The following is a 23,835-nucleotide window of genomic DNA, read 5'->3' on the forward strand; positions in this document are numbered from 1 at the left end:
AGTGGTTTCCGAAATAGATTTTCAAGATGCCTTTTCAGCCCGCGCTACGTCCTGTTGCCCTAGGAGGCATCCACTTCATGGAAGACGGTCGAAGCATTCGCTTGGCTGTTGCCGTTGGACTACTGACTAGAAGCATACAGATCCGGTCTGACACGGCGTGTCGGGGGAGAATCCTGGTGGGATCTTTCTGGAAGACCACCAGTGAAGTATTTTCAGGTAAATGAAATCATAAGTTAGGCATTGCAAATTGGGGTCCGCTCTTCTGGGAAACTCAGAAATTCCAGCTGTGGCTTTTTTTTTTTTTTGGTTACTTAGAACACAAAATGTTCAGATTATATGGTTCCTTTGTGCTCTGAAAAGCTATGAATTTTCAGTTCTAATCTGTGCTTAATTATCAGTGTGCTGTTAAAATAATATTCTGGAAAGCAGCACATATGCACATTTTTACCTCAAAGAAAACATCTTCAGCAGATGTGAAATTTCCTCTGCTTTGAAATTATAGATGATTTAATGACCATTTGAATTTTATCTCCTTCCTGAATTTCTATTACTCTTCCCCAGTAGCGTGCTGTATCTGATGGCAGACGTCAGCTCATGCTCTAAATTAATGGCTTAAATTTAAATAAAAATGATTTCCATATTCCAGACTGCCTTAAAGATCAGTTCAATCTTTCTTTTTCTTTTTTCAATTCATGTTTTAGCCCCTTTGGAATGCTACAAAAAATTGTTTGATTAGGACCTAATTTCTTCAACTTGTATTCTGTAAATATTATTCCAAAGGTGCTTCCTAGTTAAATATTTTGGGAAACATTGGAGCAGTACTTCCAGTTTTGAATATCACCATGCATATATGAATACCAGAAAGGCCCACTCAGAGAAGACCTGAAATAAAGGATTAACTTGATTCATGGGACATTTTATTGGCACAAGTCTTTCACTAGTTTGGCAGAGGGCACTGTTTCAGCCCACATAAGGTGTTCTGGATCTGTGATCCATTGAATATGCACTTTTTCCCCAGGTTCTGGCCAGGAGGGATTTTCCTTCTTTTAGGACAATGGCAGTATCTGAGCACAGTGTGAGTTGTGACTTGGAGGACTTCCAGTATCTAGTGGGTAGGTGCCAACCATAGAAGACGCTGGCCAGAATAAAGGAACACCCAGCGGAGTCTGGCAGCAGTGTCGAGGTAGAGTTCTCTTGTTCAAGAAGAAGAGACAAGTGTGGGCTCTAGTCTTGTAGCCATGGCACAAGTCTGCCACTCAGCATGCTGGGGAGTCATCAAGAGAGAATAAGACAGGGCTGAAACTGTGGGAGAGGCCAGCACATGGGCACCAGAGGCATATATACACACACACACATATACACACATACCTGCAACGGTACCCATCTGATCTTAAATCTCGGGCATTGTTGATCCAAGGCTTTAAAGTCATACCTCTTCCCATCCCAGAGGAAGTAGTAGAGAAATTACACTAAAGGCTCTTTATAGACAGGAACTGTGATGGATTTCACACAACGGAAAATTTGATATATATTTAATTCTAATGTCTCTGTGATGGAGTCACTCTTCCTATTATAGGATCAAAGCCTATAATAGAATCTACTATTTATCTGTGTCATTCCTTCATATCAGGAGCCTGGGAAGTCCTGGAAGGTAAGTGCGGATCTTTCATCTCTGTTTTGTAAGTATGGTGACTGACATATGTTAAGCATGCAATAAATGAGAGTGAATAAAATTAATGAAGTGTAAGGAAAGTTAACTAACTATTAAATGGCAGATTGAAGCCTGACTCTGAAAAGCTTGTTCATGTCTTACTTTTATAATAATTTTGGATTTACAGAAAAGAATCTGCTCTATGAGTCTGTCACCCTTGACATCCACTGAAAACGTTTGTATAACACAAAAAATTAACATTACCATACTAATATGTACATTCAAGATGGCTTTCATATTTCACCCATCTGTCCTTTTCCTGTTCCAGAATCAACTCAGATGCTCACATTGCATTTGAACCCTTGCATTTTTAAGAAATGGAATTTTATTATTATTAAGAACCCTTGCATTTTGAGGTACCGTATGACAGAGACTGGCCAGGGAGGGATATGCAGGCACATGGCCAAGAAGCCACTGACGCCGTCTGAACATCATTGCCTCATTTTTTTTTTGGTGGTACTGAGCTTTGAATTCAGGGCTTTGTGCTTGCTAGGCAAGTCCTCTACCACTTGAATTACGCTTCCAGCTCCAAATTCTAGTTTTTATCTCTTCTGACCAAAAACATCTAGCTAAGTATTTCCTTTGATTCATTTTAATCTTTGGTTAAAGTGCATACAAATAAAAGGGTCTTGAGCAATATAAAGCTATGAATTATAACCATGTAGGTGTAAGACACTACAATCCACTAGAAATAATTCTGATAGGATGTCCTGACCAAGGTGTAACTGCTGTCTGTGAACAGAAAATAAGCCATTTATGCCTAGCTCACACTTGAATTTGGTGCCTTATATGTCCTTATAACAGCACAGATAGAGTTCTGAATGCGACTAAATAAGCCACTCTCCTCTGATATAAAAGAGGTAGAAACTATTTTTATTTTCTATAAGTAAAGCAGGGAGATTATAACATGGCTAGAATAAAAATACAGGCAAGATGGTGGTTTCAGCCTCTGTACATGAGTTCAAAGTATGTTCTGGCTTTTTATTTCCACCAAGAAGGGCTTGAAAATCTCATCCTTCTGTATGCCGACTGGGCGGAACTGGAGTTTTCACTGAAACCCTTCTTAGGGAACACCTGCGGGACTTGGAGGAGCTGTGCATTTTATCATGGATGTGATGCCTCTGTAGAAATGCTTGTGGCCTTTTCAGTCGTGGTCCCTGAGACAGGGTGGGGTGAGGGGGACCTTGAACTGGTGTCCCGTTCCTTCTTCTCCAGATGATGGCCCCGCTCCCATATAAATGCAGACTCTGCCATTGTCCTAGTGCAAAGCCCCTCTTTCCCTGAACCCCCACCTCGTCTCCCTCTCACCGCCCACTCTTCAGACTAGACACAAACACAGGGCATTTTCAGTGACTGACAGCTGGCTAGTGGAATTCGTATCTTGTTGTGGAACCCGAAGGAAGCTCTCATTTTAATATTAATATAGACCCCGGCACATTCCGATGTGGTGGACGGTCCTGTGTGTGCAGGGAGGGAGAAGCGAGACCTGACCGCAGGCCCTGTGTTTGCAGGTACGCTGCGACTCCTCAATGTGGAGATTCAGAACCTGGGAGCACCGTGGTCCTCGTCGGTTGAGTTCACGAATGCGTCGGGCGGCTGGCTGATGTCCTGTGCCCTCCACCGGAGCTGCGGCGGGGGTGTGCACGCTTCCGGCAGCCACGGCCTCACCCTGAAGGATAACGTGGTATTCGGCACCGCTGGCCACGGCATCGAGCTGGAGGGCCAGGCCTTTTCTCTCACTGATAACCTGGTGGCTCTGGTGACACAGCCGGTGTGGTCCACCACGTGGGTTGCAGGGGTCAAGGTCAGCAGAGCCACGGAGGTCAACCTCCACGGCAATGTTGTGGCCGGGTCCGAGAGACTCGGCTTCCACGTAGGAGGCCACGGCTGCTCCGCTCAGAGGCTCTGGTCGGGCAATGTGGCACATTCAAGCCTGCACGGCCTTCACCTCTACAAGGAGAGCACGGCGGGCGGCTGTGTTGGCGTCTCCGGCTTCCTGGCGTTCAAGAACTTTGACTACGGTGCCATGGTGCATGCGGAGAGCAGTGTCGTGCTGGACAGCCTCGTCCTGGTGGACAACGCCATTGGCCTTCTGGCTGTGGCCTGTGTGTCTTCTGCTTTGTTGAGCTCCACGAGCAACGTGCAGATCGTAGTCAAGAATTCCACCATTGTGGCCACCAGCTCCTCTTTCGACTGCATTCAGGACAGGGCGAAGCCTCGCTCGGCCAGTGCCACATCACCGCAGCGGGCGCCTTCCAACCCGAGGGGAGGCCGTGTTGGTATGCTGTGGCCAATGTTCACCTCAGAACCGCACCGGTGGCCCCTGGAGCCCTGGCACCAAGTTAGGCACGGCCAGGCGGTGGCAGGACTCACGAAACTTCAAGGTAAAATGAGGGGATCATCTGGGCCAGGGGGTCTCTGAGTCCACACACTGACTTTCCAGTAGCATTCTGCAAGGACGTCAGCAGGAGGCTGGGGTTCGGGGAACGAGCCGCCTGCTGAACGGACCAGGCAGGGTTATCCTGACAGCTCATGTTGAGAAGTCTCAGCATGGAGACTCGCTGGAAAAATCCATCGTGATTCTGCACGTCGATTCAATGACAGCTCCCTGAGGAAGGCGTTATCTTTCCTATGAAACTATCGGGAGACAGAGGCAGAGTCTGTGCCTCTGTTCAGCCGAGAACATTTAGTAGTTGGTCGGTAGTGTGAAGGTTTTGCTGCCACTTGTGGAGTGTTTCTTTAGCAGGATGATTGTACATCATTGCACTTACTTTTCTGCTTCCTTGGTCTCTGGTAGGCATTGGTTTGTTTTTCTGTAACACGAATGGATTTTGATCAAGGCTTTGATGAAATATGTTTGAAAGCCTTTAATAGGTCAGAATCCTCTCTCTCTCTCTCTCTCTCTCTCTCTCTCTCTCTCTCTCTCTCTCTCTCTCTCTCTCTCTCTCCCTCCCTCCCTCCCTCCCCCCCTCCCTCAGCTTACAATAGTCCATACATTTTCCAGATGTTTTTATATCAAAGATGGCACAAACTGCTGAGATTATCCTGGGCAGATTAAACTTTCTGTGGAATGCATTCTTTCAGGAATATTCATTTATGGGACCTGTATTTGTGTTGGTGGTTTACATCACGGATACAGTTCGTTTTTGTTTTAAATTTCAGATGTCACATTCTCTAATTTTGTGAAGAGTTGCCATGGTGAGGACCTGGATATCTGCATTCTTCCCAGCGCCATGAGTGCTGGGATCGCACATCCGATAACAGCAGAGGGAACCCGGATGCTAAAGATAAAGGACAGGAATAAGTTCTACTTTCCTCCAGTGCTTCCCAGGTACTGCTGTTAGAGTTGGAAATATGCCAGTTTCTCAAATCTCAGCACTTATGAAATATGAAAGCCCTCAAAAATTAGAAATAGGTCCTCATGGACTGTGATGGTACATTGATTTAATGCCACTAAATTTTTATCTCTCCTGTACTCATGCCAGATATCTCATATGAAATAAGATACTTGACAAAAATCTCTCTCACAAAGAGGAAGCCGTTATTTTCTTCTCCCCCTTGAATCTGGACTTAGGCATCTGATATTCTTTGGCTAAGAAAATGAGCTCAGATGAGAGTATTAATGATTATATATATATATATTTTGTATCATGTGGACTAAAAAGATTTTGAGGGGATATTTTCAAAATCATGGTTAAAACTGTAATTCCGCATTGAGGGCAGGGTATCTTCACGTAGAGAAAGGACATGGAAGGAAATGTTATCCACTGCCAGGAATCCCTGAGTTAAAGAAAAGGGCATAGTTCAGGCATTATCAACATTCAGAATGGATGTAACTCCCATTCTTAGACAAATGACCTGAGAACTTTAGTCAAAGATCTGAAAACTAGAGATGGAGTCTTTTTGCTTTAAGAAAGAATAGGAAAGTGAGGAATAAGGTAATGGGTTACATTTTCCTTCTTTCAGCATTGGGAAAAAAAACTCCACTCATTGCAAGAAAGATGAGAGAATCCACCTTAGTTAAAAAGTTTGTGTTTGGCCTCTCAAATGGTGCCATACCTGGAACCATTTCAGGTACCAAATACAGTTAGGCATGCAGTTGTTTTGTTCTACCATTTTTAAAAATTATATTATTTTTCCTTTTGTCAAATTAGCCATTTGCCAATGTCTGTAGGGACTAAGGTAGTTGAAAAGCTGCCTTAGTCAGTTTTTATGCACATAACAGATTGGAATACTCTATAATCTACGATCTGTTTCCCATATTTCTAGTTTGGGTAATAAGAGTTGGTTTTCCCAGCCTGGATAATTGTTAAATAGTTCACTTTCCTTGCTTTTTCTAGGGTATCATTGGTATTTATAGTGGTGGTCATAAAATACTGCCACGTTCTAAATTTCCATACAGAAATTATTATATTGGGTTCAGAATATTTTAGAGTATATATATTTTGTTGTGTCTTGCTTCTTAGAAAAGCAGAAATCTATGTAAAGATTACAAATCCAGAATATTTGGTTGACTCAGTTGTCTTCCTCTTAGCCACTTAACTGGAAAATAATACTTTCCACAGAGCTTAGTTTCATATCTATGTGTATAGCACACCATTAACAATGACGTTCTGTTGAATGTGTATTCTGTAAGATGATTTCAAGTATCATTCCTTCTTTTTTCCTCATCTCAAGGCATGAAAGAGTTTCTTTCTTTCTTTACAGGAAAGATTTACAAAGAGTGATCTGTCCTGAATCAAATTGTGAAAATCCGAGAAAATATCTCTTCAAGGACCTGGATGGGAGGACTCTGGGTTTGCCGCCACCAGTTTCTGTGTTCCCTAAAATCGAGGCAGAATGGACTGGATCCTTCTTCAACACAGGTATCTCAACACAATGCCAGCGGTCAAGACTGTGCATGTGTGTGAGAGAGAGTGCATGTGTGAGTGCATGAAGGTATGTGTGTGTGCATGTGTGTGTAGATGTGCAGAGGGCCTGCTTTGGCTTTGTTATCTGGGAACAAAATTACAATGACAGGAACTGAGTTCAAAGTGGGAGTCTGTTCAGATCACATAGGAATGCGGAGTCTTTTAGAGATACCAAGACAACGCTGGTATAATTGCAGCGGGCTGCCTGCGTCTATGTAAGGGGTGTAGTGAGTCTGGTCCTTACACTTCTTTATTCAAAGAATGAACTTCTCAGAGGCTCCATCACGTGTCTGCATTCTCTAGGCTCACTAAAGCGGCCCTCTGTCAGAGATCTGCTGTCACACAGCCGTTTCTCACCTGCCTGTGTCCTCCTGATCTCTTTAGAGTCACACTTGATGGTTGGAATTTTGTCCTGTTCTTTCCTGTGGCCAAAAAGGGGTTATAGTTCGTGTGTCTGTTTTATTTATTTATTTATTTTGGAGACAGACTCTCACTGTATGTCTTATCCAAGCCGGTCTGAATTTCATTGCTCTTCTTTTCTCAGCCTGCTATGCCTGGCCAGGTCAATGATTTTTGTAGCAGCGGACGTGGCACTCAGACCACTTATTACAAATAAAACTCTAAAACGTCAAAGGAGAACTTTCAGATAGTGGCTTTCCTTGCAGTCCAGTCCCATCTGTTGTCTAGGCATGAGTAATGTTCTTGTGGCTGACGATGGCACTGGTCCTTTTGGCTGTGCACGGCTTTCTGCCCTGACTATGTAACACGAGTCTGTGGACAAACCTGGGATATTGGTGTCATAATGGTGAACTCCCCTGACTCTCAGGCTGTGCACAGCAGCTCTGAGCGTGCAGGACAGCGGGGGGCGGGGGGCACGTGTGAAGCTGCTCCTCATGGGCTACCCCACCTTCTCATGCCTTAGAGCTGTGGAGCATTCTCCATGAGGCTGCTCTGGGCATTCCCTGCATGCAACCTCCCATTTACTGCACCAGATATGCATCTCACGTCCTCTTGCAGTGAGCCAGAGTGTACATGGGAATTAGTCTTATGGCGACTCCAAAGTTGGAGCAACGGCCTCATTCTCTAATGAAGGATTTCTTCCTCCTGCTCCCCCTCCTCTTCCTCTTCCTCCTCCTCCTCCTCCTCCTCCTCCTCCTCCTCCTCCTCCTCCTCCTCCTCCTCCCCTTCTTCTTCTTCTCCTCCTTCTCCTCCTCCTCTTCCTCTTCCTCTTCTTCCCTGTTCTTACTTAGGCATTTTCCAGTTTCTGTCCCCAAGCTGGTGGATGCAGTTAACATAGACTCAGCCTTAAGAAAATGAACATCTATCCATGGTGTCCCCATGGCCTCTGCAAACCAACAAAGGTGATGGATTTGGGGTGAGCACACTGTCATGGACAGACCATTCTCACAGAGTTGTGTTTGTATTGCGAATGTCATCCTCTCTAACACCCCTGCATGCCTGTTCTCTATTTTATTAGCAAATCTCTCCAAGCCATTTGAAGTCCATTGCCTTTGAGGTTTATTTTTAATTTGGAACATAACAGATTTTATTTGCACATATAAATTCATACGCACATCCACGCGCCCTAGCTCGTCAATCCCACAGCCACGGCTCCCAGCATATTGTCAAATGCTCTGATATCAGGACCTGACACCGAGTCGGTGACTTGGCAAGTGAACCCCGTGCCGGCGGATTTTGCTATCTGTGTGGTGCAGGGTGTGTAGCCAGGGGAAGAAAGAGCCGTTAATTTGTTTTGTACTTATCTCTGAGTTTGCATTTGTGGACAACTTTGAAGAGAGTGCAGGCTTGTTCATGTGGAAGCCAGCCATCCTCTGATAACTGCTTATATCCTGCTCTAGAGAGCATTCTGCTGGCCTGGTGGAGGCAACGGATGACCTAAAAACCCAACATCACTTAAGAAATAGAAGTCTTCCAATTAATACTGAGGACATAAAAACCAAGGGTTTCCATTCTGACTTCTTGCTCATTTCTTATCTGTCCCCAGCTAAAGGTGGACAGCCTGGTCTCAGACTGGTTCATATTGGTGGAGGGGACAGAGAGAAACCAGAGTACTCTTGGTCTGATGGAATTTGATGCTTTATCAGCCATGCCAAAGAAAATGGGAGGGAGGCAACTTGGAAGCTAGTGGTACCTGGCATAGTGTTTGCATGCCAGGTACGAAGGTGGTGATTTTCTTCTTTAGAAAATGTTTGCCCACCAATGGTCTGCCAGCGTCTTCCTAAGCTTATGAGCTGTGGTGGAGGATCGGGCAGAATGCCTGCATCCATCAACTAGATTCCAGTGCAGAGGCAGATACCAGCAAACAGCAAAGCTGAGAAGGATGGAGAAAATAAGCACCATGTTTTAAAAATCATGTGTGTGTATGTGCACATACACCTCTATGTCTTGTGCATGCATCATGTATGTGTTGTGTGTAGCAAGTTATTATTTGAAACAGAACTCTATTTACATGTCAGATTGGGCCTGAACAAGGCAATGCTACTTGGAGCAGAAGAGAGGGAGTTCTGGGGTGTGTGAGGGGGGAGCGGGGAATGGGATGGGGGATGAGGAGGAGGGAGTTAGTCAGATTAGAGGTGCTGAGATGAGACAGACCTGGGTCTGGGTGAGGGACCAGAAGAAGTGCTCTAGCGTCAGGAGAAGATGAGCTACAGGTAGGCAGGAGGAGGTAAGATTACGAAGCTTGGGTTTTGTGCAGATTTATTTTTGTGTTACCTGTTTTTTAAGGTGTGAAGCATGATGCTTTGGTTGGCAGGGTGAAATGGTTACATAATCAGGCAAATTAACAGCTGCTGTCTCAGACAGTTGCTTCCCCCTTTATCTGTGATAGATAAGAGTGTCTAAGATCTATAGCTAAAATCCAGACCTTTGTCCCTCTATCCATGTATCTCCATGATGCTTTAGCATCAGAACAATATTGGCAGGATTTTGAATCAATAGCTGTCTGGTGTCTTGGCCTCTGTGTTTAATGTGCAGATAAAACATACACACACACACACACACACACACACACACACACACACACACACACACACTACTCCTCTGTAAGTGATTTTTCCCTTACAGAGTTTGGGAATCACCTGCTGTAGAATTTACATACCTCCTTTAAGGAAAACAAACAAGATGTTAAAAAAGGAATTTTTTGGTGAGTTGTTTCAATTTCTCATGAATCATCAAGAATTAGCCTTGGTGACAAATGTAGCTGAGATGAACACCTTTTTGCTTCAGAATGTGAAAATGCCACTGAAGAGATAGAGGAATATTTGTGATTTAGATTGACTCTGAACGAAAAGAGCATCCCAAGCTTTATTTTTTCACATATATATGAAAGCATGGAAGAGCGGGTCTTCAAACGTTCTTGTGAATGATCTCAAAATGCCACTTTCATAATACATAGGTCACTGAATGAGACGGAGCTTGCTGTTAGGTTTTTAAATTCCACATGAAATCAACATACTACACAGCTTAATTCCTGATGAGCTTGTCCCAATTTCTTGATGTTATTCCTAACACTTAGTGTGGTGCTACCTTGACACTTGACCGAAGTGAGCTTTCAGAGCAGGTGACACCTTCCCAGTCTTTCCCCTGGGTGAGGGAGAAATACTCGCAGAGTGTAGAACTGTTCTTCCAAGGAAGAACATTGTAAACCGCCCCAAATAAAAACAAACCAAAAAAAAAGGTTGGTTAAAAAGAAAAAAGAACATAAGGTTGGCATTGGACTGTCAGCTCAGAGTGATAAAGTGGATGGCTCCTGAATGGAGCCAGAGCTTAAGGGAGCGGGAACTGCTATGAGCTTCACAGCTGAGCGGTGGAAGCGTTTCCTCAACCCTCTGTGGCTCAGTCATGAAATGAGTCCTTTCTTGAAGCTTTCTGAGCTTCTTTTTCCTCCCACTTGTCCTGAGAGTGACAGCAAGACGGTATTATAAAAGGAGAGGATGAGGAGGGAGGGAGGGAGGGATGGAGGGAGGGAACGAGAGGAGAGAAGTGGAGAAAGGAAACGGTGGTTAGAAAATTTGTCTGCCGGTATCTGAGCTGGCAGAGGTCCTTTTCTTCTATCGAGAGAGGGAAACACTATTCTCTTTCCCCAAGCAATTATAGGCCCCCAAGCTTGAAGCTTGGTATATAGTTCTTTGCTCTCAGAAGGTGTTTGTGGTTAAACTTGCAGGATTCCAGATGTCAGGACATTAAAATATAAAGGCACCAGTGAAGTCTCCAAAAATATTAGACTTTTGGCGGGGAGTGTGGCCTAGTAGAAAAAGCTACAAGTGGTTCTAGCCTCGAGAAAACCCAAAGGACAGTGCCCAGGCCCTGAGGTCAAGTCCCAGGATTGGCCAAAAAAATATTAGACTCTTGTTTATGTGGCTGCAGGGGAGCTTTCACCCAACCAGAGGAGAATGGGCTTTCGGTGGCACTTTGTGAGACTCCAAGAGCTACTTTCCTTCACCTCGAATCTTCCTGGTGTCCTGGCTGGGAGGGCTTGCTGGTGTCTGATTGCTTTCTAGGGCAGACCTGACATGCACTGGGATTTTTTTCTGCACGTGGTTTATGAAGGATGATGTGTAAACGAGGACCATTTCCTTTACCTCTCAATCTCCAGATCCTCCTTTAACCGCAGCCACACTCTACTTCAGTGTTCACTGGGTTTTCTATAAGTCCTTTTGACGAATTAGCTCGCTTCACGGAGAGAAAGGTGGTCCATTGTGTCAGGGAGAAATTATTACTGCTTCCTTTTCATAGACGTGGAAATGGACACAGAGAGACGTTGGTGGCGTGTCCGAGCCACGCAGCTCCGTCAACAGAAGGGTCAGGACTGAGCTGAGTTCTGAAGGAGATGGCCCTCTGAGCCACACGACTGCGGCCTTCCTCTCCCTTCCTTTCCTGAAATCATCTCTGCTGTCCATCACAGATCTGTTCTTCCTCTTGTGAACAAAGCTTCGTCTACACAGTACAAAGTAAACTGACATTGTTCAGTCATTCCAGAAAATATCTGCCCATACTGGTGATGATAATGGCTATCATTTATTCAATAGACTCCGTGTCTCGTATACAATCATTTTCCTTCTCCTCCTCCTCCTCTTCCTCCTCCTCCTCCTCCTCCTCCTCCTCCTCCTCCTCTTCTTCCTCCTCCTTCCCCTCCCCCTCCTCCTCCTCCCCCTTCTTTCTTCTGTTAGTCGTGGGACTTGAACTCTGGGCCTGGGCGTTGTCCCTGAGTTCTTCAGCTCAAGGCTACCGCCTTACCCCTTGAGCCACAGCACCACCTCCAGTTTTCTGGTGGTTAATTGGAGATAAGTGTCTCACAGTCTTTACTGCCTGGGTTGGCTTTGAACCTTGATCCTCAGATTTCAACCTCCTGAGTAGCTAGGATGACAGGCATGAGCCATCACGCCTGGCTTACACATTTTCCCACATACATTTATTTATTCTTACCATATGCAGTAAGGATGGTGATTCCCTCCAAGTATTGGGGAAAGAGGGCTCAGAGGTATTAACTGATTTTGCATGGTGCTTGGCTAGAGTGCATATAGCCAACATTTATACTTGCATGTGCCTGACAAAGCCTGGGCTTAGACCGCTTCTTGATAATTACTAAGTGGCATAGTCACCTGGGACAACTCTGCATAGAGGCACCTTTAGCTAAATAATTCACATGTTTTCTCTTGGTAGCAAATGGATTTGAATAAAGCAATTGTCCATTGCTTCAGTGTGTTTGAAAGACAATCCAAATACCACCCGCAAAGTCTCATTTAGTTTTTCCTCCTTATATATACATATATATATATGTACTATAAATTGAAGATGTAGATAATATAACAGATATCACATGTGCTATATGCAACTATTCTAAACTTCTGTGAACTTATTTGCATAGAGCCATTTCCCCGTGCACAGTATAAATGGGTCACCAGAAAGTGCAGTTTCGATGGGACCTAGCCCTGGAGACTGGGACATGTAAGGACAGTCTAGTAGTTACATAACAGCAGCTATCGTGAGATGACAGTTTTTATCTAGCTTCCCCATTTTCCTTATCCAACTGAAGCAGATTTGCTTTTCAACATATGGAGTACCTGGAGGGAACGAGAGATTCTGTGACACTGGGTTCCCGGGGGAGGGGCCAAGATCAACAAGGGAGAGGCGTGCCAGGCCACCGTGAGATGCAGGAATGGACCAACAGGCCGGTGACATGGACCCTGGTGGACACAGATTTCCTGTGGAAACCAGTAAACCACACGGCCACATTTGGGCTTTCTGCCCAGGATGCACGTCGAAGCATCCCAGCTTTGAGGAGAGTGTGCCTGTGAACGCCTTAGCTCCACGCGCTGACACGAGGTGACTAGCTGTTAGAGGCCAGTATTCCGTATTCCACCTCTGTCACGGTGCTTGAACATTTGAGGGTGATAGCAATGTGGGTTCTTGTTCTGGTTTCCCGTTGTTCAAATTGCCAAGTAGTAACACTTCAGTGAGGGGAAACGGCACATAGGGACGACCTCACGGGTCAGCAGGTCATAACATGATGGACTGGCCTACCCCCCTTCCTCTGTGGGGGGTAGGGCACCTTCCATGGCCTAGTCCGGATGAATCTGCTCTCAGTCTCACTCAGTCTTCTGACTCGACTCGTTGCTGTGTGGTTGTAGGGTGCATGTCATAGGGCTTAGCTGGTAGAGCATCTGAATAGTGAGGGGTGAGACTCGGAGTACGAGCCCTAGGGTCGTAGAAAACAAATGAAAAAGGAAGGACGTAAAGGAGGAAGGAGGAAGGAAGGACGTGATGGAGAATGAGGCCCGTGCTTAGCTCTTAGGGTTGCCACACTTGAAGATTTAAATGGGCATTGCAGTACACAACTGTAGCTCCTGTGCTCACAGGCCAGGGAATCCTTCCACTGAAGATCTAAACGGGTGTTGTAGTTCCAGTGCTCAGGAGGTGGAGGCAAACAGATGAGGACTTCGAAGCCAGCCTTGTCTACACCAGGAGAAACTGTCTCCAAAAACAAAAGCAAAAGCAAATAAAGCTCATGAAAACCCAGCCAAAACAACAAAAACTTGTTTTTCCAAGGCCTTTCGACATAATCAGGTATTTAGCTTAGCTCACTGCTCATCTTAGGTGGAGGGTAATGCTATACATTTTCATAAGACCACTTTGTTGTATAAATGAAATAATAAAAAGTATTAGGGGGGTTGGGGAGTTAGCTCAGCAGAACCCTTGCCTGGCAAGTTCAAGGCCCTGAGCCTTCCTCAGCTCTGGAAAAAAAATATTAGACCATTTTTGCTTTTTTTCCCCCTTTTGCAAAGAAGTTAGAACTTGCTCATCTTGTTTCAGAGGTTCCGGGAAAATATGGAGGGTTTCTTGTTCAGCTGGATGGTAATGCAAACATCAGGGTTTGCAGAAAAATTATCAATGTGACCTGGTGGTTTTGGGCATGATTATGTGACATGGTGAACCCTAACAGCTGAGCTTTGACACTTTTTTTTTCCTGTCACAAATTGAGGAGAAGAAATACTTTATGTGACATGCCTTTAAATATGTATGTTAGTGTTGGTGCTTTAAATCTGATCGTGTATTATAAACTATCTTGTGTGTATTTACTATGGTATGTTTTCAAGATACGGACGGCATTTTCCTTGCCCACCAATCGCCCCAGAGTTAATGGCAGCAGAATTCAGACATTAACAACTTCTGGATGTCCAGTACTTGATGGTGCCTGGTGACACCGTTCTGAACTTGTATAATAAAGAAAAGAAGCTCATTTCCCCGAGATGTCTGTGGCCTACCCAGATAGCTGAGTGTGTGCTTGCCAAAGCTGAGATGAGGGAGCATCGCGTTTTGCAGCAATTAATTTTGCAGAGGAAGCAGTCTGTTTAAAGACGCCCGAAGCGCTTACTAAAATGGGGGTTGTTTTTCAAGGCCGCAAGAGCTGCATTTGGCTAAGGCTGGCTCATCAACAAAACAACAATGCTAAAATATGGCCTCCTGGGTTTTGCAGAAGCAGAGACTTAGTGGGGCGGTGACTGATGCTCACCTGCTAGAACGGGGTGCAGACTGTAATTGTTTAGCCCTCTAGCACAACCCTGCAAGGGTTAAAATGACAGAGATATTAGTTTGCCATGGCTAAAATTGTTGGTTTGAAGCTCTGGGCAATAGGCAGACTGTTATTTACCGGGCTTGGTCGATTACCTTCTTAATGCAATAATGACCTGTGAAATGAAACGTGAGCTAGACAATTGTTCCTCGTTGTTCCCAGTAAAACATCCTTTCATACTCCATTAAACAACCATTAATTCCATATGAAGGAGGGTCACGCACAAGCGCCCCGTGGTGGGTCTCTTCCTTCCTTCCTCTCTTTCTGGGACTTTCTTGCTCACATATTAGGGGGGTTGTCGTCTCTGCATGCTCTCTTTCCTCTCCCTTCCCCCAGGTCTCCCCCGGAATCTGGTGGACCTCGTGAGGCCTAGGGTGAGAACTTCCCAGGAACCGGAGCAGCAGCTCTTCTAAAGCAGAGTCCGGGGTTCCATTCCCAGCGTGTGTGTGCATGTCAGGAATCCCTGGACATGAAAACAGCAACAGATAGAAAACTTTTTCAAACCAAGAGGAATAGTTCAGTCTTCCTTCAGACAAACCCAGATGTCCATTCCAGGTGGTATGCTGAGTAACCCTGAGGGAGACTGTCCTGTCCTCCGGCCAAGCACCTTGCTCTGCTTGGAAGGTTGTGCCGTCTTTCCTGCAGTAGGGACACCAGCCAGGGCCCTGGATGTACTCGGTTTTCCAGAAGCCAGGCTACTTAGGAACTGCTTTTGCCTAGAACTAACTCTTCCTTAAAGGTCCTGACCTAAAAGATCATGGTCTGTGCATTTCCCATAGATTTTCCTCTGTCCATGTTGTCTGTGGACTTCCCTCTGCCTGTGTCGTCTGTGGACTTCCCTCTGTCAGTATCGTCTGTGGACATAACCAGTTCCCAGGGGAATGGATGATCTGGGTCCATAGAGTCTGATTATCTAAGAGAAGCATGACCTTCCTGGAGGTTAACAACGCATGAAGCATCCGCAACTCGGAGAGGGACCTCTCTCACCTCTAGACTTCTCAGGAAGTCCCCGTTGTCCTTTAGGATGCCAAGATGGCGGTACTTAGATCCAGAATCCTTATTTCAGCTCGACTGCACCTGAAGTCTTCTTCAGTTGTCAGCAGTCTGTCTTGGTGGGTGCCAGCTTCTGTGATGGTCCTGGTAATGAGAAATGGCAGATTCCTTGCCTTCTGCTCTCCACCTGGGCCATGGTGCTGGGCCTGGCTGATGCAGGGCTCAGCTCTCACAAAGGCTTTCTCAGTGTAGGACCAGCAAACGAAGCTCTGTACATCTCCCATAGGAACTCACTTCCTGTGGTGCAAGGGGCCCATCTTGGATTCTTTTTTTTTTTGTCAGTCCTGGGTTTTGAACTCAGGTTCTGAGCACTGTCCTTGGGCTTTTTTCTCAAGGCTAGAGCTCTACCACTTGAGCCACAACACCACTTCTGGCTTTTCTATGTATGTGGTATAGAGGAATCAAACCTGGGTCTTCACGCATGCTAGGCAAGCACTGAACCACTAGGCCAAACTCCCAGTCCTCTTCTTGGAGGATGCTTCCCCTTTCTTATAGTGCAGTCATTGATACGGAGGGCTCTGGAGCAAAACGGCTCCAGGATCCTATGTCGTAGCAGAACACTCTTGATACTCAGACACAATCCAAAAGGCTGAGCACGGGTCACACCACATTTCTGGTTTTCCTTTTTCAGACTGGGACTCACCCTCCTCCAACTCCCATCTTAGGATGCCTTTTAACAACAGCAAAAACAAAACAACAACAACAAAACCAAGTAAAATAAAAGAAGAAATCAGGAATCAGTGAAGTAAAGAAATGATTAATGGCTCAGTGAAAATGAGTTTTATTCCGTCTCTTTTCCAGAACAATGTAAAGCAGAGCAGTCTCATCCATATCCAGGGATGCTTCATATTGCACGAGAATTTCAGAGGCCACCTCCACCCTGGGGGACTGAGCCTCCCTCGTCTCCCAACCTGTAGAATTACTGAGAACTCATTCATTCTCATTCCACTCTGCTTTGAACGGGGTGGATAGTAGCATGTGGTGTCTACTCCTTCCACTGGTTAGCTTAAGACCTCTTAAGATGGCAGGGGAGCTTTGTTATGTTAGTTTTCATTTCATGCAACCCGTGTATCTTAATCCACTCCTAGGGTGTGGTAAGAGTTACTAGGGCTACAGGAGCCCCTATTTCCTGGATGCCTCAGGTGTCAGGTGCCGTAAGGTGCTAGGTACATCTTTACTGCATTGTCACCATGGCCCTTATATCACACGAAGGCTCACATGTTGAGAGCTTCATGAGGTAAAGCCAGGATTTGTGTCCAGTGTTGTTTTCTCACACTACTTTCCCTCCCTCCCTTCCTTCCTCCGTTTCTTCTTTCCTTCCTCCTTCACCCCTTTCTCCTTCTCTTCCTCCCTTCTTCTCTCCCCCTCTTCCTTCTTCTTTCCTTATCTTCCTCCTTCCCAATCTCCCCTCCCTCCCTCCTTCCCTCCCTCCATCCTTCCCTCCCTCCTCCCCTCCGTCCTTCCCTCCCCCCCCATGTCGATTATCTGTATTATTGGAGATTGGGTCAGGGCAACACGTATGCTAGGCCAGCATCAGCACAATATCATTGAGTCACATCTGTAGTCTTTTTAAATTAAAAAAGAAAATATTTGACACAGGTTGTGGTAAGTCATCTAAAGTTGCCTGAAACTTGTGATGTGCTTGCCTTCCCAGGTAGCTGGAGTTACAGGTGTGTGCAACAACTCCTGGCTGTGTCCAGGTCTTTCTGAGAATTCTGTGCCCCCCACCCTGCAGCCCTCTTTCCCTACCCACTGGCTGCACATTCACATATACATGAAAAACTCAAAGACCACCGTGGAAGGGAAAGGTAATCCAAGTAGTTGATATAATATGCCGTAATGTACCAGTAGGCATAGAAATACTGTTCCATTAGCATTTATTGGTATCATTTATTGATTTTTTGGCAAAATATAAAAATGGATTTTCATATTAAAGTTATACACGAATCAAGGTCTCTGAATGGCAAAGATCGTGAGAACCATTGAGGGGGCTTTGAAGATTTCAGAACAGAGGCGAGCAAAGGAAGCTGTACTTCAGAATCAGGCAGCAGGAAGTAGAGAGAAGAATGAGCTGGAGCTTGGACAAATGGAAAGACTTCCTGGGACACAGTGGGGATTTCAGATTGGAAGGACATGGGTTGACCTGGGGGAGATTGATGGCAGCCAGGATGGAGAGGGTGGCACAGATGAAAGAAATGGAAGGGAAGATGTAGAATGGGTCACTTATTACTGACCTAGAGATCTGGGGAGAGGAAACCAACACTGACTCTCTTGTCCAGAGCAGGATGTGTCTGGGAATGGAGGACCCGAGACCAGGTATGGGAGAAGAAGGAGACAATAGCTGATTAAGCTTTGCTTTTAAAAGGGTTTTAGGGCCCAATATATGGGGGGAAGAGTTCTTCCAGTTGGGGTTAGAACCTCTGGGACGATAGCAGGTAAAAATCTCGATAAAATGGAAATATAACTGGAATGAAGTGGTAGAATATGAGGTTGAGAAGGAAGAGAGGAAGAAACTAAGTGGAAGAACTTTGGGGGAAGCTCAGTAGGAGAGCCTTTGTCTGAAAGTATTGGTACCCAGTTGAGCCACGCAAAATCTGCTGCTTGTCACAGAGACAGAACTACCCACTTCAAGAGCAATCATTCTCAAGTGAATTTCTTTTGGAGCCCTAAGGTTCTCCAAAGGAGAACAGAACCAGATGGAGCAGGAGGCATTTGGCAGGAGATGTGGGTCAAATCTCATTCACCGACAGAAGAAATAAACGCAGACACGAGACGCCGCCTTGCTGGTCTCCAAGGGCTTCTCTGTCCTGTACACCTCTCCTCCCTAGTCTAAAAAGGCTGCCGTGGACCACAGAGAATTTCTTTCCTTTATTACATCAGTTGTTTAGTAGATATTTATTAGGTATGGGTGTGTAAATGTCACATCCTGGGTATACAAGATGACATAATCTTTGAGCTAGTTAGAAAAACATACATGTGTGTGTGTGTGTGTGTGTGTGTGTGTGTGTGTGTGTGTATGTGTACAGGTGTCCTTCATCACAACTATTACAAATGTTATAAAGAAGAAAATGGGAGGTCCATTAGTATGTGGGAAATGAGGAATGCTAGTATTGGTGAGCAAAGGAGAATTGTCCCTGAAGTTTGATTTTAGAAGTGTCAAACTGAAATGAATGCTGAGTACGTGTTGTGGAGGTGACGGGGAGCACAGTGAGAAGTTGTGGAGTCGCCCGAGATGGCTCAGGCTGTGAGCATGAAGGGTGATGGAGCAGGCACCATACCCAGAACAGCCCCCAGACAAGTGGAGGAATACTAGACCCAGAGGAAGCACAGACAGTTTTAGAATATGGGATGCAGTGGAGATGAACACAATTTATCGGATACTTCTAAAACTCTGAAAGAATGAATGGAACTTTGCAAAGGTTGGACATGGGGGAGATGAAGTAGTAATTATCTCTCAGGGACCCATGATATGGTAAGATCTATGAAAATATTTCACGCGGGATATAAGAATGGAGCTGATAATAGAATCAATTATGGATAATCCTTTAGCGTTACACCCCTGCCGTTTCTTTGATCATGTGTCTCCAAGTTTTCCTAATGTTGGGAATGGTACCATATAAGTCATGAGGACTGTTAAAGTTAAAGCATTATTAAAATATATATATATATACACACTTGAAAATCTCTTTTAAGATTTCCTCTTACACTCACAAAAGGGGAGGGTGAGCCTTGTATATTCAGAGCCCCATATTAGGCTCTGGGGATACCAATGTATGCAAAGAATCATCTTGTTTTTGAAGGACTGCTTGACTTTGTTTTGTTGATGAATTGTGCTGTAGGCACAAAGTAGTATCATTTTTATAAAGAAAATTTTTATAAGTTGCTTTGTAAATATTTTTTATAGAATCCAAAGCATTTTAACAATACTCTTCATGGAGCTAATAGATCAGAAAATTGCTTATATTTTGTCATGAAGAGATTGGACAGCAATTTACGCCAGATATACACAGTAACATGGATTGTCTCCTTTGGTTTTTGCAAGAATGCTCAAGGGTGAGAGTGTGTGATTAGCCTTGCCCCCAGGTAACCTTTAGCCATGGTTGAAGATGGTGGGTGAGTCAGGGAGATTGCAGTGCACCCTGTACTATGTACGATAGATCCCTCCCCAGAAAACTACTCTCCCCAAATCAGAATAGTTCTAAGTGTATTAAATGCTTTTTTTTCTTTGACTCAAGGGGAAATATATTGCCTACAACATAATCTAAGCCAACTTTGCTTACTTCTGTTTCAGAAACCTTAGCAGTGGATGGACTGACATTCAAGTGAAATCTAGATGTTGCAGAAGCACTTAAGACTAGCCATCCTTTGCATATCTCTGTGAGGTCACGGTGTCAGTCTCTTAGGATGTGATCCTTCTAGTAGCGGGAGTTTTCATGAGCTGATGTGGGGCTACATAAAGGTATGAAATGCCAGGACATATTAAGTACAAAATGTCCAACCCCTGTGTCTTCTGTACTTAATGTGTCAGAACATCACTAGAAAGAAAGGAAGCTCCATACACCAGCTTGTTGGAATTGTATCTGCTTCAGCGTTGGTACAACACTTGCACGAATCTCCACACTGAGCTGTGTTCTCGAGCTGAAATGCTATTTCCATGCTGCTTCACTTGATTATATCTCCATTTCTACTTGTTCTCATTTTGTATGAGGGAAGTTGGGAACACTGCAAATCACTTTCATAGAGATCATCTCTATGTATCTCCGGATCAGGTGGTAGATAATAAATGTTATTTGATGCTTGAGACACAGCATAGCAGTATAAGATTTTCTGTGTTCAACTTTGAATCCCAGCCTGATTGCTTAAATTTCAAGTAGAACATTTGCAAAGGAGTGTTCAATATTTCTATTTATCCTCTTGAAATTTTAGCTCCTAAAATTTTGTGACTAGACTTGCATTTGGGGGCTATGAACAGTATTTTGTGATTCTGTTGAAGCACAGAGACATCATTGTTTTGTTTTCTTTTTCCCAGGACAAATAATCACCATATAATAAGTGTGGGTATAGTTCCTCAAACACCAGACAGTTGTACCATCATTCTTTGAACATAGGCAATTACATGCGCTGGGAAAGCAGAGGGGTGTACGTGGAGGGAGAACAAGATTTCACATAGGCCAAGGAAGCAGCCGTTCAGGTGGCAGGATTTGGAGGGATCTAGGATCTGAATAGGATCTGAACATGGTCATTTGACTGCCCAGGCTTTAATGAGAATTGTTTAGGAAGATTAATTATTCTCTTCTCTGGCAATTGCTGAGGCTGGTTCATTCAGTACACCGACAGCAGTCATCACGATGGCTTCATTATTGATGTGCAGTTAATAGTATATTACTATTGAAGCATTGATAATCTGGTGATAAATCGCTCCCACTGTGAGTATTCACATTCAGCTAGACCCTTCCAAGTATCAGTTCTATTTAACTCCTTGCCTAAATATATCTGTGGGAGCGAGTCCTGCCTGTCTGAGCCGGTTCAGATAACTAGGCCACAGCTCTGCCGAATACCAGAAAATCCAAACACCTCTTAAATGTCAATCTCATCAACGGTTGGTTAAACACACTAAGGAAATACTTTGTGTGCACTTCATTATTCTGTACTTTAACAATTACGTGTGTCCATAAGCTTGATGATCGATTCTTAACTTTGGTCTAGAGGAAAAAAAAATGGGTATGGAAAAATGACCCAAATTTAGGCAACATGTTTTACTGAAAATGTACTAAAAACAAAACCATTTCTGACCCCCTTGAGAACCCCTGACCCTCTGAAATCCTCTTCCTCTCCGCTTTATTCCATTGTTGTTCTTAAAGTGAATGTCAAAACCCAGGAGAGGGATAAGGCTCTTACCACAAAAGAAAAGGAAGAAGCTGTGCTGTTATGGTTCAGTGTATGCTGAACTCTTCAAATTCGGGGCCTATTTATACTTTAAGACAAACAGAGCTCATGTTCACCACGGCAGATGTTTCAGGACAGGATAGAGTTGATTCTCGGGTTCTCTATGTGGGCTCAGAGCAAAGAGGGCTTTCCTGTGGCGGAAGTTGAGTGGGCAGCTGCAAGTTGGCCAGAGAGAGCTTGGCATTGGGTTACAGACTGGCTCACAGAGGTGTGGTGCCTATTTCTGTTGGGTTGGAGGCAGGCTTACCCTTCATTCCTCCCGGAGCGATTTTCATATTGGCCCCAGGCTTGGACCCCAAATACGAGTGGGGGGGCTGCTCACATGCAAAGAAACCACTTTATCATTTGAAAGGGCAAAGGAGTAGCCTCACATTTGCAAATACGATTGGGGGTATTTATCTTTCCTTTTCCCCTCACATCTTCTAAATATTAGCATTTAATAAAATACACATTTCTTTCATTTATTTTGAACTCACTCCAAAGCCAGCAAATACCAGAACCTCCAATGTTATGATAGGAGAGGTTCTTTATTGGTTTGTTTTCTTTTCATTCTTTCTGTTTTTACTGTGTGATTCTTTTTCATTATAAATCCTTATGTTTCTAACTCAAGGAGCCTGACTAATCAGAAGGGCTTCCAGCAGAGGTAGACAAATATTCTCAACATGGTCCTGAGACCCAGCAGATGCAGATAGTGCCGCCGTTCACAGGAAATGAAGAAGTCGGGGCCATCCAAGATGGGGGATTTCCGCTTCAGATAAACTGTGTTAGCTGTTGTATATGAGCTCTGTGAAGCTGAGGGATAGAGATCGTGTGGGGATGGCTTTTCCTTGTCCACCACGCCACAGAAATGGCCTGCCGTGTAGGCCCTTCATTTGGAAAGTGGTCTGAGAACAGGAGAGGGGGCCAAGAGCGGTGGGAAAGACCCTTAGGGAAAGGCATCTCAGAACTGTTTGAGGGCAGAAGGGAAGACACAGGTTCATGTGCCCAGTTGGCCACAGGGCATCTTGGCTGCCATGTATGCATATAAACGTGGCTCGTCTCTTGGAGTGGCATCGGTGGAGACCAGGGACAGAGGCAATGCAGTACAAAGCCCACCTGCTTGTGCCCAGCACTGTGAACCACACCTGTGACTAGAATAGGAACTAACTGGGACTTCCAGCTCTGAGGAAGAGGAGTGAAACACGGCATCCTATGGAAATGTTTTATTACAGTGAGGTCACCATTGACAATCTCAGAAGGTTGGAATTAAGCCCCCATCTGTATCACTAGTAAGCTGTGTACCTGGGCAAGTTGTCTTCTAATATCCTCCTACTCCTCCTCCTCTTCCTCTTCCTCCTCCTCCTCTTCCTCCTCCTCCTCCTCCTCTTCCTGTTCCTCCTTCTCCTCCTCCTCCTCCTCTTCCTCTTCCTCCTCCTCCCCCCCCTCCTCCTCCTCCTCCTCCTCTTCCTCCTCCTCCTCCTCTTCCTCCTCCTCCTCCTCCTCTTCCTCCTCCTCCTCCTCTTTCTCCTCCTCTCTTCCCGTTTCTCTCTTCCAGCTCTTCTTCTTCTGCTCTTCCTCTTCCTGCTCCACCTTCTCCTCTTTCTTCTTTTGTTTCGTGCTGGTCTTGGAGCTTGAACTCAGTGCCCCAGTACTAACCCTGAGCCTTTTTTCTTAAGGCTGACACTCTTGGCTTTCTTTGTGGTTCATTGGAGAAAGAGTCTCACAGACTTTCCTGGATTTGAACCATATTCCTCAGATCTCAGTCTCCACAGTCATTAGGATTTACAGGCATGAGCCACCAGTACGTGGCAGTTTTTAGCATCCAGAATTGATGGCACTTACCTCATTTGGCTGTTTGCAATAAGCAGAAAAGTTATATCAAGTATTCAACACTCACTACCATTATTAGCAGTAATTTGTGTGTTTTCATTTGATATCTGTGTTAAATAGACGACATTCATTTCCAGAACATTCAATCACAGTGGGCCGTAGATGCAGTGTTTTGTCCATGTTTCTCTGGAACTTTGACTCTGTGTACTTCTGTGATTTTGTTCCCCATATGAGGGCTTCTGCCTTTTCCATGTGAAGGATGCTGCTCTTGCTCCATCAATAGTCTAGGAAGTTCTTCTACATATCAATATTTC

General features: G+C 44.8%; 1 protein-coding gene across 1 annotated transcript in view; it reads left to right on the forward strand.

The window, feature by feature from the left end:
* Pkhd1 (PKHD1 ciliary IPT domain containing fibrocystin/polyductin) overlaps window positions 1-23,835 on the forward strand; it is a 262,115-nt gene that overhangs the window by 184,454 nt on the left and 53,826 nt on the right. Inside the window, exons 59-62 of the mRNA XM_090356513.1 lie at window positions 64-216; window positions 3,223-4,095; window positions 4,874-5,042; window positions 6,419-6,576. Coding sequence (XP_090212639.1) covers window positions 64-216; window positions 3,223-4,095; window positions 4,874-5,042; window positions 6,419-6,576 — 1,353 coding nt within the window. The remainder of the gene's footprint in view (window positions 1-63; window positions 217-3,222; window positions 4,096-4,873; window positions 5,043-6,418; window positions 6,577-23,835) is intronic.

The sequence above is a fragment of the Megascapheus bottae genome, chromosome 22 (assembly GCF_031878675.1).
Source record: "Megascapheus bottae isolate mThoBot1 chromosome 22, mThoBot2.hap1, whole genome shotgun sequence".
Classification (NCBI taxonomy): Eukaryota; Metazoa; Chordata; class Mammalia; order Rodentia; family Geomyidae; genus Megascapheus; species Megascapheus bottae.